At 49.5% G+C, this 14,448-nt stretch overlaps 1 protein-coding gene across 50 annotated transcripts in view; it reads right to left on the reverse strand.

The window, feature by feature from the left end:
- SUN1 (Sad1 and UNC84 domain containing 1) overlaps positions 1 to 14,448 on the reverse strand; it is a 58,127-nt gene that overhangs the window by 19,214 nt on the left and 24,465 nt on the right. For 7 of the 50 annotated variants that reach the window (XM_063631037.1, XM_063631039.1, XM_063631031.1 and 4 more), the window contains 12 exons: positions 12,680 to 12,864; positions 11,612 to 11,638; positions 11,324 to 11,503; positions 6,900 to 7,097; positions 5,838 to 5,921; positions 5,411 to 5,521; positions 3,648 to 3,746; positions 3,086 to 3,179; positions 2,463 to 2,521; positions 2,180 to 2,322; positions 1,546 to 1,722; positions 92 to 178 (listed from right to left, as the gene is read on the reverse strand). In XM_063631037.1, the coding sequence (XP_063487107.1) occupies positions 92 to 178; positions 1,546 to 1,722; positions 2,180 to 2,322; positions 2,463 to 2,521; positions 3,086 to 3,179; positions 3,648 to 3,746; positions 5,411 to 5,521; positions 5,838 to 5,921; positions 6,900 to 7,097; positions 11,324 to 11,503; positions 11,612 to 11,638; positions 12,680 to 12,864 (1,444 nt within the window). Of the gene's footprint in view, positions 1 to 91; positions 179 to 1,512; positions 1,723 to 2,179; positions 2,323 to 2,462; positions 2,522 to 3,085; positions 3,180 to 3,647; positions 3,747 to 5,410; positions 5,522 to 5,837; positions 5,922 to 6,899; positions 7,098 to 11,323; positions 11,504 to 11,611; positions 11,639 to 12,679; positions 12,865 to 14,448 lie in introns of all 50 variants that reach the window. The other 43 variants (XM_063631035.1, XM_055260811.2, XM_055260801.2 and 40 more) reach the window with 26 other exon arrangements.

Here is a 14,448-nt window from a genome sequence, read left to right on the forward strand (position 1 = left end):
GAGGAACATTAAATGACCAAAGGGCTTTAAAATATTAGCCATAGTTGATTTTCTTTTTATTTTAAAAAAGCATAAGGTCAAAAATAAGTACCTCAGATTTTTCTCTCAGTTTTCCCAGAATATCTTCCAAGTGTGAGATGCGCACTTCATGTTCTTGGTGAAAAGCCATAAAGTCAGTCTTAGGAAAGAAAAGGAGCAAACAAATGATGGAGAAAGTTAAGCAACAAAAACCTGGTAAGTTAGGCCAAGGCATTTCTACATGGAATATCGACAATCAGAGACTCTGTGGTCGCAACGTGGCACAGACCCTAAAGGAATAACCTGCTTCATAACAACATCCTTCTTTCAGCCCTGACTCTAGAGATCTTTATTTATATATATATTTATTTTAAGGCTGCACTCCAGCCTGGGCCACGGGTCTCCTCTGTGGTTCATTGCAACCTCCACCTCCTGGGGTCAGGTGACCCTCCCGCCTCGGCCTCCTGAGTAGCTGGGACCACAGGCCTAAGCCCAGCGCACTGACACACCAAACCACATGAGAGCCCAAGGTCCTCGCCGTCTCCAGCACACTACCCAGCGCCCCTCGGGCCATCGTGGGACGTGCTGCATCTGTGCTGTCCAGCAGGGCAGCATCAGCCACTCGTGGCTGCTGAGCACCTGAAACGGGGCCATGCAAGTGAGAACCTGCATTTTAAAATTCTGTATGGTGTTGATTAACATAATGTACACGGCCATATGCAAGTAGTGGAGTCCTCCACTAGGCAGTGCAGATGCAAACGGGAGCTAGAGGCTCAGGGGAGCCGGTCCAGGCTCTGCCCTCTGCCACGTGGCTGAGCGTTTAACACTGCGCACACCACATCGGAGGGAAGCCCTGCTCTGTGTTCCAATCGTCATCAAGATCACATCCACAGGCACGTGCTGGAAGACAGCTTCAGAATGGGCTCAATCTGTGCTAAAATGAGCTCAGGCCACATACAATTCAGTTTTCACTAAACTGTTCTGAACAGCTGTCGGCTGTTTTCCTCACAAGAGAGGACACCCTCTGAAGCAGAGGTTCCTGGGCCCCCACACGATCCCTGCGGTGTGGGTGGGAGCATCTCGGGCTGCCTCCGAGAAGTGTGTCTGGGACCCACGTGAGACGGTTTGTGTCCATCTCAGCGGCTGTCCCGTCTGCAGGGACAGAGCGCCATGACCTGCCACCAAGAGGGCAATCTGGAGAACAGGACAGGAAAGGCCACGGTTCTCCACGACTGCCAGACTTCCCGCTCGGGGTTATCACACGTCTCCCGCCCACCACTTCCACGTGCGCTACGGAAGCCACAGCTCCTGGTCATCAGCAGACGACGGGAAACCCACTGCCTCTCTGGCACACTGCTCTCAACAACTAAGAACAGACAGTGCAACCCCTTCTCACAACGGCACCTCTCCTGTCCCGTTTCCCAAAAGGAGGGAACACGGCACCCAGAAGCGCGTTGGTGTCACTGTGGAGCCTGGTAGCCCGGCAGCACCCACTTCCCTCAGGGGCTGTCCCACAGCGTCTCTGACCGATGCTGACGGCCTGGCAGCGCCACCGTCCATCTGGTCCACCCGAGCCTGCAGCTTCTGAAGCAAAGCAGTCAGCTCTTGGAGATTCTCGCCATGGTGGTGGCACTGTCCAGACAGAGAGGCCACCTGCTGCTCCACGCCACTCATCCAATGCCATGGAAGAGCCTCATTGTCACCCTGAAATGGCAAGAGAGAAATGAAACCAGGTAGTCAAGGGAGCATGAGCACAGGGTCAGCGAAACCTCCCGACAGTGTCCTATAGCAAGATGCCAGCTCTGGGGCGCACAGCACACGAATGGAGGAATCCACAGAAACCTGGAGTATCAGGTTTGACCCTTACATGCCTGACTATGGGTGGTTCTCATTTTCTTCTCTATACTTTCTGTACTTTGCACAGTAATGAATACTATTATGTTTTTAAAATTAAAACTAACTGAATCATGAGAGTACTTTCAATGTGCATTTGAACTATCTTAGAACACTTAAGGAGCTCCAAAGACTTGCTTATCTGACATTTAAAAATATTTCCTACAACAGGACACTCGACTGAAGTGCCTGGCTCACAGCAGTGTGGAAGCGTCCCTGAAGCCCTCACATGTGCAGTGCCAGCTGAGAGGCCTTTCTACCCTCTCACCTGCAGAGGCTGGTTCCGGCGAGAAGTTGCGGGTTTAAATACGTCCTGGGGGTCATCCACCCGCTGCGTTCTATGCATGCTTGCCCAGTTCAACACGGGCAGGAACGAAAAGAAATCGCCCTGGCTCCGTAAGGAGAGACCTGCTAAAAGAGAAGAACCACCACACACACATGGGTACAACACGCTTCTCAAAACGTGGACTTACACGCTCATTTTTTTCCACTAAGTTACACGTATGTGTATCGCTTAGCCATCGGAGGCAACTCAGCCAGATTTGACTTACCTAGTAAAAGGAAGAGTGGGATGAGCAAGACTAAAAACTTGCAGATGGTTCGAAGGCACCTGGGAGTAAAAATGAAAACTTTTGACTTAGAAAAAATGAAAGTCAGCGTTCACCAATCTGCTTTCCCCCTCTAGATAATTTTGGGCAAAATCCACCCCCCAGTATTAGAAAAGCAGTTACGGTTTTATCTACAAGGCTTCTGACGCCTACAGGAGAACCTTCATGTAAAACGGCGTCCTTGAGACCTATGTTACCAACTCTCTGGTGCTGTGGGAATGGCCTGAGCTACCCTGAGTCGCTGCCCCTTCAGATCACCAGCCTCCTGAGGTGACTGATGCCACTGGGAACTGGAGCAGGGCAGAAGCCTGGACCTGGGTCCCCATCCTGCCCAGGCCCTTCCAGCTGCCTCACCTCTGCACACTTGTTCTCCTTAATGATATCTGCCTTTCTTATCTCACAGGTTGGTTTGAAAAATAAGAATATAAAAGCACTTTTGTAAAATATACAAACACTATGTGAATATAAGCTAAATCCTTACAAAATAACAAATCAAATGAGAGCCTGCACTTGGCACAAAATTGGTTCCTTAAAGCACCACGCTGACATGATATCCATTTCCTTACCTGGTAAGAAGAAACACATTCAGCCACGAAATCAAAGTCACAAGCTGGTACCATCCAATCCCCAGCCACCAGAACACTCCAGAGGCTGCCTTCCCTACAAGAGAAAACACCAAGCGTTCTAAGCAAATGCTCTCAGGAAGACCACGCTCCTAAAGGGACCGTTTCTGTGAAGGCCAAGCTAGAAGCACATGAAGATGAAGCTGGAGGTGAAGAAGTTCGGTGATGCCAGTCGCCACGGCAGGAAGCGAGGCAGTAACGTATCATGCTGATGAACACACACGACAGGATGCAGGAGAGGAAGCCCCAGATCCATGCATTCTCTGCACAGGGCACTCAAGCAGCCGGACTTGCCCCAGACCCAACCCCAGAGAAACCAAGGGTGCTCATGCAGCAAGTACAGTCAGTTAACATTACTACACCACGAAGAACGACACGTTATGCCAAGGGTCAAAGCATGAGAGCCTAAATGAGATTTTTACTTGGTTAGGTAAATCATCGAGTGCAGGTGCTGAGCTGCCAGAAGCTCTGGAAAGAACGCAACACAGAAACCCAAAATAGCCACCTGGAGCAACCACAGCCAGCCAAAGGGCCGACCACGCCGTCCTGGACACAGCCCGGCCCGCAGCTCCGATCCTGCGCAGAATCTGCAGCAAGAAGTAACCTGTGCGGAGAAGACGTGTGCGGCCTCAGACAGACGTCAGAGACCAGCCTCCGCAGTGACAGCACGGTGGGGACGCCCATGCCACACACTTCACCAAAGCCTGCATCGGTGGGTGAAGAGTCTCCTCAAAAAATACGAAAAGCCAAATAACTCTTATAAGTGCTGGCAATATCGCACTGACATGACCATTTGAAAAGCTCAGTTCTATTTTTTAATAGTTTTCACTCACTTCTGCCTGCAGATACTTCAGGTGTAAAATGCAGACATCTCCTAAAAACCCCAGGGTGCGGTGGTTGGAAGCCGCCCTACAAATATTGGCCATTGGTGCCAGCACAATTTATATTGGAAAGATCGTACCATATTTTAAAGCAGATTGAAATTCCATAGACACCTGCAGTTCATATGCTCTAGGCGAGGAAATAATTACTCAAAGACCAAAATTAGCATTATTCTAAAGGCTAATATTTTCTAGTGAAAACGTGTTTCAGAATGGGAACACAGCACTGCCGGATGACGGAATGCGCCACAATCAACTTAGCATCAAACCTCACATTACAAAAAGCAGGAAACTGCTCATGAAATCCATTTTGTTCCAGTTTTTTTTGTTGTTTGTTGTTTTGTTTTTTTTTAATTTAAGAGACAGGTTTTGCTATGTTGGCCAGGCTGGTCTTGAACTCCCGGCCTCAAGTGATCCACCCGCCTTGGCCTCCCAAAGTAAGTTTTGTTCCAGTTCTCACTGTGAGTGGTTCTCTCCTCACAGTGACTTAACATCTGCGTGTTAATTCCTGCAACTATGTAATTACAACATGGTTGACATGCAAAGAAATATGGCTTATGAGAATTTAAAGAAAAATCAATTGTTTTATGTTTATTCATTAGCAGGTGAGACAATTATTTTTGAAACTAACTTTTTTTTTTTTTTTTTTTTTTTTTGAGACGGAGTCTTGCTCTATCACCCAGGCTGGAGTGCAGTGGCCCGATCTCGGCTCACTGCAAGCTCCGCCTCCCGGGTTCACGCCATTCTCCTGCCTCAGCCTCTCCGAGTAGCTGGGACTACAGGCGCCCGCCACCACGCCCGGCTAATTTTTTTTGTATTTTTAGTAGAGACGGGGTTTCACTGTGGTCTCGATCTCCTGACCTCGTGATCCACCCGCCTCGGCCTCCCAAAGTGCTGGGATTACAAGCGTGAGCCACCGCGCCCGGCCGAAACTAACTTTTTTTTTTAAGATGCCAACAGCACTTTGGGAGGCCGAGGCAGGCAGATCACCGGGTCAGGAGATCGAGACCATCCTGGCTAACACGGTGAAACCCCGTCTCTACTAAAAATACAAAAAAATTAGCTGGGCATGGTGGCGGGCGCCTGTAATCCCAGCTACTTGGAAGGCTGTGGCAGGAGAACTGCTTGAACTCTGGAGGTGGAGGCTGCAGTGCGCCACGATTGCACCACTGCACTCCAGCCTGAGCAACAGAGTGAGACTCTGCCTCCAAAAAAAAATTTACAAGGAAGCTTTTCGAGAGAGATTCACCCTGTTTTAAACCAAAGTTAATACTATTCCTGTCTTTACAGCAAGACTTTAAAGCACTTGAATTCCAAGCACAACCACACAAGACACAAATAGCATGGTGACAGGGCGAGATGAGACGGAGACGGGGCGAGAGACAACCTGCACATGCCCAGATGTGCTGGAGGGTCCCTGCCCGCCCGGGCGGCCGTGGCGACTGCAAGTGGATGGCTGTGTGTGCGTCGAGGTGCCTCTTGCCCTTACAGTCGTTGCCTGCAGGTGTGACAAGCAGTGAGTGTGGCGGATTCACAAGCAAACTCTGTCCATCTCAACTGTGCATAGCAATGGCAGTCTGAAAAAACTAGGAAACTCGATTACACACAAGACAGTTAACAATTAAAGCAAATGCAATCTGGTGGCTATGAGCTTCTGTGATGAGGACTTAAGCAGCAGCTCCATCAGCCCGTCGTCATCAGTGAGGACCACCATGTCATACGGGCCGTTCATTCTCTGCTGCTAGTGCCCAACATGACAGCGTGTGGGACCAACTCCACGACCGACGCCCACAGGAAAACGAAGCCATACTTACACAGCGCTTCCCCATTTACACTGAGGTGGCCATCCTCTCTGAGAACCTCTCTCACATTCATTCTCCCATAGTAACTGGCATGAGCTGCAACACACGCAAAAGAGGCTTAGGGAACTCACCGACGCCAAGCTCAAGTGCTTCAAGCGCCCTGATGAAGTCAACATGATCAGAGAATGTGTTAGGCTAGCCACTTCCACAGAGTTCACACAGCCGATGGCTCCCACCACACAGGTGAATGCCGCTGACAGGGCCCGGGCCATGAGAAGAGACGTGAAAGGCCCCCACCCCCTGGCTGAATCGTATGTGTGGCCCAAACAATACAAGCATTGGCCCTGCTGAAAATAGTTCTGGGTTGGGTGCAGTGGCTCACGCCTATAATCCCAGCACCTGGGAGGCTGAGGTGGGCGGATCACAAGGTCAGGAGTTCGACACCATCTTGGTTAACATGGTGAAACCCCATCTCCACTTTAGTAAAAATACAAAAAATTAGCTGGGCGTGGTGGTGTGCACCTGTAGTCCCAGCTACTCGGGAGGCTGAGGCAGGAGAATCACTTGAACCTGGGAGGCGGAGGTTGCAGTGAGCCGAGATCGTGCCATTACACTCCAGCCTGGGCAACAAGAGTGAAAAACTCCGTCTCAAAAAGAAAAAAGGTTCTGAAAAAACAGGTTCTAAATACCACTCAGGTAAAGTTTTTGCTTTAAAAAGGTAATAAAAATCAAAAGTTGAGCACATTAACTTTTCATTTAAGAAATAACTTTAAAGATGTTTCAACAGTGATCAGCTCTGAGAGAACCAAACTACACACAGAAGAAACGAAAAGTTCCACAAGCTCCCAGAGATGCAAGATCCAGGGGGGAAGCCAGGAGAGGGCCAGCACCAAGACCGCAGGAGGAGGCAGCGAGGGAGGCGCCTGGCAAGGAAAGTCAGGGAAGCCAGGAGAGGGCCAGCACCAAGACCGCAGGAGGAGGCAGCAAGGGAGGTGCCTGGCAAGGAAAGTCACAGCACTTTCTCCACCGCGAAAGTGTGACTGGTGGAGAAAGGAGGGAAAAATATTTAAATACCTTTTGATTCATGGCTTTTTGACTTATAGCTTTCGGATTCACAATCTTTTGATTCATGAGTTTTCAATTTGTAATTTTCTGATTCATAATTGAGCTTCATTAAAACCACTTGAAAAAGTTGAACTAAAAATGATGAAAAAGATGACGCAGTGTATCTGGCCAGCCACAAAATCCTATTCACGTAGAAAGACGCACCGCCTATTAAAAAATCATGAACATGTGTTATTTCTTCCCATAAAGCCAATATCTACTTCCTGATAAGTCAGGTAGCCAAATTATTCATTTCAGGCACTTTTAGAATGGACACCAAAGATAATCACTTGGGGAAGAGCCCAACTGGCAGTGGACAGGGGACCCCAGAGAGGGCGCTGCTGAGTAACCCTCAGGGGACCCCGGAGAGGGCGCTGCGGAGTAGCCCCGAGGGGCCCCAGAGACTGGACTGCGGAGTAACCCCCAGGGAAAGGCCGCCAGCTCTGCTGACGCACTAGCAATCATCTATAGAGTACCTGAGCCGTGGCCACTTCACTCCAATGCTGTTTACACACACACTAGGACATTCAGATACTGCCAAACAGCCATCTGCTTCATGGCCTCTGACCCACCAGCTTAAGAATGGTACACTGGAGCACCAGAATCTCCTCCTTTGCTATTTATTATTTTTACTTTTAATTTTTTTTAGAGTTAAGGTCTTGCTCTGTCGCCTAGCAGTGGCATGATCATAGCTCACGGCAGCCTTGAACTCTGGGCCTAAGTGATCCTCCTGCCTCAGCCTCCCAAGCAGCTGGGATTACAGGCGCTGGCCACCATGCCCAGGTGACATTTTGTATTTTTCGTTGAGAAGTCGTCTCACTGTGTTGCCCAGGCCGGTCTCAAACCTCCTGAGCTCAAGCGATCCTCCCACCTCAGCCTCCTGAGTAGCTGGGAGTACAGGCACATGCCACCATGCCCAGCTAATTTGTTTCTGCTTTTTTAGAGATGGGGTCTTGCTCTGTTGCCCAGGCTGGTCTCAAACTCCAGGCCTCATGTGATCCTCCCACCTCCACCTCCCAAAGATATGGGATTACAGGCATGAGCCACAGTACCCAGCCTATTTTTTATTTATTTATTTGAGACAGGTCTCACTCTTGCCCAGGCTGAAGTGCAGTGGTATGATCTCAGCTCACTGTAGCCTCAACCTCCTGGGCTCAAGCAATCCTCCTGCCTCAGCCTCCCAAGTAGCTGGGACTACAGGCACGTGCCACCTCTCACTTTAAAAGATACAATGTGTGTTGGGCTGGGCATGGTGGCTCATCCCTGTAATCCCAGCACTTTGGGAGGCCAAGGTGGGTGGATCACGAGGTCAGGAGTTCAAGACCAGCCTGGCCAACATGGTGGAACCCCGTCTCTACTAAAAATACAAAAATTAGCCAGGCATGGTGTGGGCGCCTGTAGTCCCAGCTACTCAGGAGGCTGAGGCAGGAGAATTGCTTGAGCCTGGGAGGTGGAGGTTGCAGTGAGCTGAGAACTCCAGCCTAGACAACAGAGCAAGACTCCATCTCAAAACAAAAAAAAAAACAAAACAAAAAACTACAGGCATCAAAAAGAATAAAGTTAACCTCAATTAACATATAAAATGAAAAGAGATGCTAAACTGTGCATACACCGTGATGGCATTTCAGGAAAGACAAAGCCAGAACTGCACAGTTCTACAGGTGCCTAAGAGAACCCTGGGACAGCCACGCAGCACTGGGGAGGCTGACGACTCCCAAGCCGCACGCGTTAATGGTTCATTTCATGTTATCTGAATTTTGCCTCATTTTAAAAGTGTAAGAATTCCCACTCAACTATTACCATTAGCAGTGGTTCCCCAGGAGAAGATGGATTGGGTGGGGAAAGGACTTATTTTATCTATAGCAATGAAACACTTTACAGGGAGAATTACAATTAGTACATACATAAAAACAAAAACAAAGAAAGTGTGGAGGGAAAATTTATACTTGAGGAAAGCCATGCTTATTTTAAGTAAATATGATTATGCAAACAATTCATGCAATCTGACTGTGAGTATGTGGAGAGGAAATTTCTGGAAGTGTGTTTTTTTTCTGGTGTGGCAGCTTATAGGTGATTTTTATTTTCTTCTTTGTGCCTGATTTTCCAATGTTCTTTGATAAACATGTTTTACTCTAACACGGGGTGATACACTAGTGAGGGCCGCACAAGTCCTGGCCTTCGTCTGAGAGGGCAAGGCAGGTGTGAAGCCCAAAACCCCGCGAGAAGGATGAGGCTTGTTTTCTCCCCCAAAACACCCAAGACCGACGTCCGCAGGGAGGCACTACAAGACCGACGTCCGCAGGGAGGCGGCATGAGTTTCGGGAAGCTACAATCCACACCACACCAGCGCCTTTTCCATCTAAAGATACACTCAACTGCAAGGCTAAGCTTGGGCCCTGACCGCCAGCATCCTGTCAGTCATAGAGAGACACACATTTACTACAACATGCGTAGGGAGGCCTTTGGAAAACGGCACGTTTCGGTAGCTTCTCTCAATTATCTGTGAACCTCCTTATTCTGCCATAGTAGAGTGTATGGAATGTGCTTTTATTCTAAGAAAAATGTTATGTTCAACCTATCAATGGCATGCTTCAAAACGCAGCCTCAATAAACACTGAATACACGGAATCCTTGTGTGCGTCGCATAAGCTACGCAAGGGCTCACATGCAGCACCCACGGGGCCCCGGGGTGCCAAGTGCTCATGGAGGCAGGTGGCTAAGGGGGAGCACCTGGGTCAGACGCCTGGGTTCAGCTCCAGGCTCCCCCACCTACCTGCGAGCCTCCTGAGCTGGCTAAGCCCCAGTTTGCTTGTCTGTAAAAAGGGGGCTGCTGTGATCACCCATGAACAGTGCCTGGTGCAGAGTGGCCGCACAGCGGTGCTGGTCCACATGGAGGAACCCAAGCAGGCACCGTGCACAGTGCTGTGAGGGAAACCCACGTGCCGCCCTGCTCCCGCCACCTTTCTCGGCCCCTTTCACACTTTCTTATTGTGCTATATTAACACTAGCAGTGTCCATAACACCACAGCAGACACAACCACAAGTGAGGGCCACAAAGACAAGATGGTAAAAACAAGATGCGAGAAATCTTAGGGCAGAAGCCTTCGTTCTGTTGTCATCCTTCATTATGTGTGGTCATTTGAATAATACTGGACAAACACCCCAGGTCCCGGGCAATGCCAGGCTCGGAGTAGATAAGATAGACCTGGCCCTGCCCTCCTGAGGCTTCCAGCACCTCCAAGCACAACAGAACGTGGGCTCAAAGGACAAGGTGCTGAGGGCTTCAGAACGAGGCAGCACCCAGCCCGGCCGAGGGTCCCAGCTTCTTCCTGCCACAGGTGCGAGAGATCCCAGGCAAGGCAGTCATGACAGGCACAGAATCCCAGCCCCCCAGGGCATCGCAGTCCCGCCTGGAAGCCGCAAAGGGGCCTGCAGCTCTGTCTCCCCTGCAGGCCGGGGAGGAGGCCCCCGCAGTGACGCCCACACTCTTGCCCAGTCGCCTCTGAGGGAAGCCCATGGACAGAGGCTGTCCACATCAGGGGGTTCCCTGCAGTGACTGCTGCTGTCCCAGAACAAACCAGAGCCACATGTGTCCTTCCCAGACCCACACGTTCTCCGAAGTCCCCTCCATCACCATAAGCACAGGGCTAGCGACCACGGGAAAATGTTTCCCCGACACAAACATGGCATAACCACTCTTCACAGGACAGACCAGAGCAGCGTCCCAAAGCCATTCCTTCAGTACGCGTGAACACCTGTGCTGTTTGATAAAAACAAAGGTGTGCATCTGAAACTGACTGTAGTTTTATTAGTTTCGCTTACGTAGAAATTTTCTTGGCCGGGCGCGGTGGCTCACGCTTGTAATCCCAGCACTTTGGGAGGCCAAGGCGGGCGGATCACGAGGTCAGGAGATCGAGACCACGGTGAAACCCCGTCTCTACTAAAAATAGAAAAAATTAGCTGGGCGTGGTGGCGGGCGCCTGTAGTCCCAGCTACTCGGAGAGGCTGAGGCAGGAGAATGGCGTGAATCCGGGAGGCGGGGCTTGCAGTGAGCCGAGATTGTGCCACTGCATCCAGCCTGGGTGACAGAGCGAGACTCCGTCTCAAAAAAAAAAAAAAAAAAAAGAAAAAAAGAAATTTTCTTTTGCTCACATCAAGTCCAAATTTATAGAATTTCAAATACTTTTAGGTACAAAATTACTAACCACATAAAATGTAAACTGGAAGAGGACAGGCAGGACAAAGCTGGTTTGGGGTGTACTTCTTATGCTTTCAAGGGATAATTTTGAGTTTAAGCCTCCAAGACAATTAGTGCAGACACTGAGACTTACAGAAAGGAAATATTAAATTTGGACAACACATCTTTTTCTGAGTTTTAAAGGACTGAGACTTACGTTTTTGATTCCTGTCCCTAGAATAAACTCTCGACACGGGCCCGGGGGCCGCGGGGTGCGCCGTGAGCACGTCCTTGCGCTCGGACAGCATGCTGCAGTTGCTGCAGGAGAAGCCGTTGTGTGCGGTGGCGGTGGCGGCTCCCACATCCCCGTTTCCCTGAATGGCAGCTTTATTTCCACCTAAAGTTTTCAAACAGTAGATGGAACCTGTTTATCACAGTCTGCAGATACTTAACTAAAACTTCTATTTTGAAAAGCGTACGAAAATAAAAGGACTAAAACAATTACCTTTAAGATCACCATCATCATCAAGACCTAAAAAAAAAAACAAAACCACACACACATTTTTGCTTGTGAGCTCAGCTTATCAAATAAGAACAAAACCCATTAAAAAATGTAAAGGTTACAATGGTTAAAGGTTACAATGGTTAATAAATGAGCATTATGGCACTGGTCACAGTTTATTTCCTAAAATGCCTCCAGATATATGCAGATACTTTCTGACTGAAGGTGAAAGCTTATCTTTGGAGAAAATACAGACAGACGGCAGCACACACAGCACCTGGCCTAAGGAGGGAAGCAGAACATGAGGGAAGGAGAGGAAAGCCCATCTATCTTCTCACAGCCCGCTCAGCGAGGCAGAAGCCTCAGCAGCAGCAGATGCCTCTCTGTTGCCTGGTAACCACTCTCACTAGCTGAGCAAAACAGAACAAACATGAATACCAAGGCTTCCCAAAATTAGCGCACGCGATCTCTGGAACTAATCTGGATCTTCTAATTGTCTCAAAAGGGCCAACCAGTACATAAACCGAACGCAGATGAGTGGCTGGGCACCCTTTACCATGCTTCCGTCTCCATGCACAGTCTTGGGACCCCACGCTCTCGCCAGCCAGGCTGTGGCTCCCACTGCCCAGACTTCACGTCAGCCAAGTCTGAGCGCCAGTGCCTCGCCCTGCAGCATTCTCTAACAACTCTCTAACCCTGGCTGCTTCAGTGCTTAGAGCTTTCTTGGAAACACATTGGTAAGTTTTTGGATTGTCTTTGTTCAAACATCCTACAAAAGTAATGCATTTATAAAAACAGAGTTATAAGATTACTACCTGCTGCTTAATCTCCCCATTATAACTAGTCACTACACGTTAGCATAACCCAATGACAACCCGACAAGGCGCACATGGAAGCAGCTTCCAAGGAGCGTCCTGATCAAGTCTGAGGACAAGCCTGGAACCTAAATGATGCTCCTCCCAGCCAGTCACGCAGCAAACCCACAACGTGGCCACAGCCTCCCTCTCCCCAGTATAATCCGAGAAACACCCCAACTGTAGGCGGGACAATCTGCGTCTCCCAGGGACTCACCCCAGAAGTGGTCCACTGTGGTCTGTTCACGAATCCAAGACTCGTCCAGTACAGAAGGCCGTCGAGTCACAGCATCCTGCAGGCTGTCAGTGCCGCCGTGGCTGATGCCAGAGGACGTGACCTGCCTTGACACGTGGTTGATACTAAAAGCTGATTTGTTTGCGCTTCTGCGCTGTTTTGCTGTTCTAAGAAAAACAAAACAGCAAGTTTATAGATCTTTTCTAGCAAATACAAAATGATTACACTTGACCAATATAAACTCTTCATCTGGGAATAAACAGCATTTTAAGGCAAACCATTTTCCTATGCCATTTCTGCTGTAACAAATCAATTGTTAATATAAAAAAGAAATTTTTGAGCTGGGATCCAAGAACTCCCTCTAAAATGATAAACACAAAATAGTTTCCAGGTTATTTTGGGCACCATGACCCAAAGTGGTTAAAAGCTAAAATAAACTAGAAATAAAAAAGACCTGAAAATAAAAAATCTGTGATTTATAAATGTAATCCTCCCCTTTTCTAAAAACGATTTCTAAGTTGCTGGTAAAGATGGAATTGTGTTAAGTACAGCAAGAATAAGTGGTCACGGCCGGGCGCAGTGGCTCACGCCTGTAATCCCAGCACTCTGGGAGGCCGAAACGGGCGGATCACGAGGTCAGGAGATCAGACCATCCTGGCCAGCATGGTGAAACCCCGTCTCTACTAAAATACAAAAAATTAGCCGGGTGTGGTGGCGGGTGCCTGTTGTTTCAGCTACTCGGGAGGCTGAGGCAGGAGAATGGCGGGAACCTGGGAGATAGAGGTTGCAGTGATCCGAGATCATGCCACTGCACTCCAGCCTGGGTGACAGAGCCAGACTCCGGCTCAAAAAAACAAAACAAAACAAAACAAAAGAATAGGTGGTCATAGGCCAGGCGCGGCGGCTCACACCTGTCATCCCAGCACTTTGGGAGGCCAAGGCAGGCGGATCACCTCAGGTCAGGAGTTCAAGACCAGCCTGACCAACATGGAGGAACCCCGTCTCTACTAAAATACAAAATTAGCCGGGCGTGGTGGCACATGCCTGCAATCCCAGCTACTCGGGAGGCTGAGGCTGGAGAATCGCTTGAACCCAGGAGGCAGAGGTTGTGGTGAGCCAAGATCGCACCATTGCACTCCAGCCTGGGCAACAAAAGCGAAACTCCGTCTCAAAAAAAAGGGCCGGGCGCGGTGGCTCACACCTGTAATCCCAGCACTTTGGGAGGCCGAGGCAGGTGGATCACGAGGTCAGGAGATCGAGACCATCCTGGCTAACGTGGTGAAACCCTGTCTCTACTAAAAATACAAAAAATTGGCTGGACGTGGTGGCGGGCGCCTGTAGTCCCAGCTACTCGGGAGACTGAGGCAGGAGAATGGCGTGAACACGGGAGGCGGAGCTTGCAAGCTTGCAGTGAGCCGAGATCACGCCACTGCATTCCAGCCTGGGAGACAGAGCGAGACTCCGTCTCAAAAAAAAAAAAAAAGAATAGATGGTCAAAAAATAATTTCTGCATTCATACTGACCACAAATGACAACAGGAAAGCCCTCACGTAAACACCCTGTGAATGTTACCACTGTCAAGATGGTAACAGGATGATGAACAAGATCCTCCCCTTCGAGGGAAGCGCAGGAGGCCAAAGGCAGCAGTGACACCCGGCAGAGGGAGGACGATGGCCACAGGAGCGCGGCGTGGCAGTACACCTGCAGCACACTTGCTCTCCATGCCACCGGGTGACGGAGACTGGGCTACT

This window comes from Symphalangus syndactylus, chromosome 22, assembly GCF_028878055.3.
Source record: "Symphalangus syndactylus isolate Jambi chromosome 22, NHGRI_mSymSyn1-v2.1_pri, whole genome shotgun sequence".
Lineage (NCBI taxonomy): Eukaryota > Metazoa > Chordata > Mammalia > Primates > Hylobatidae > Symphalangus > Symphalangus syndactylus.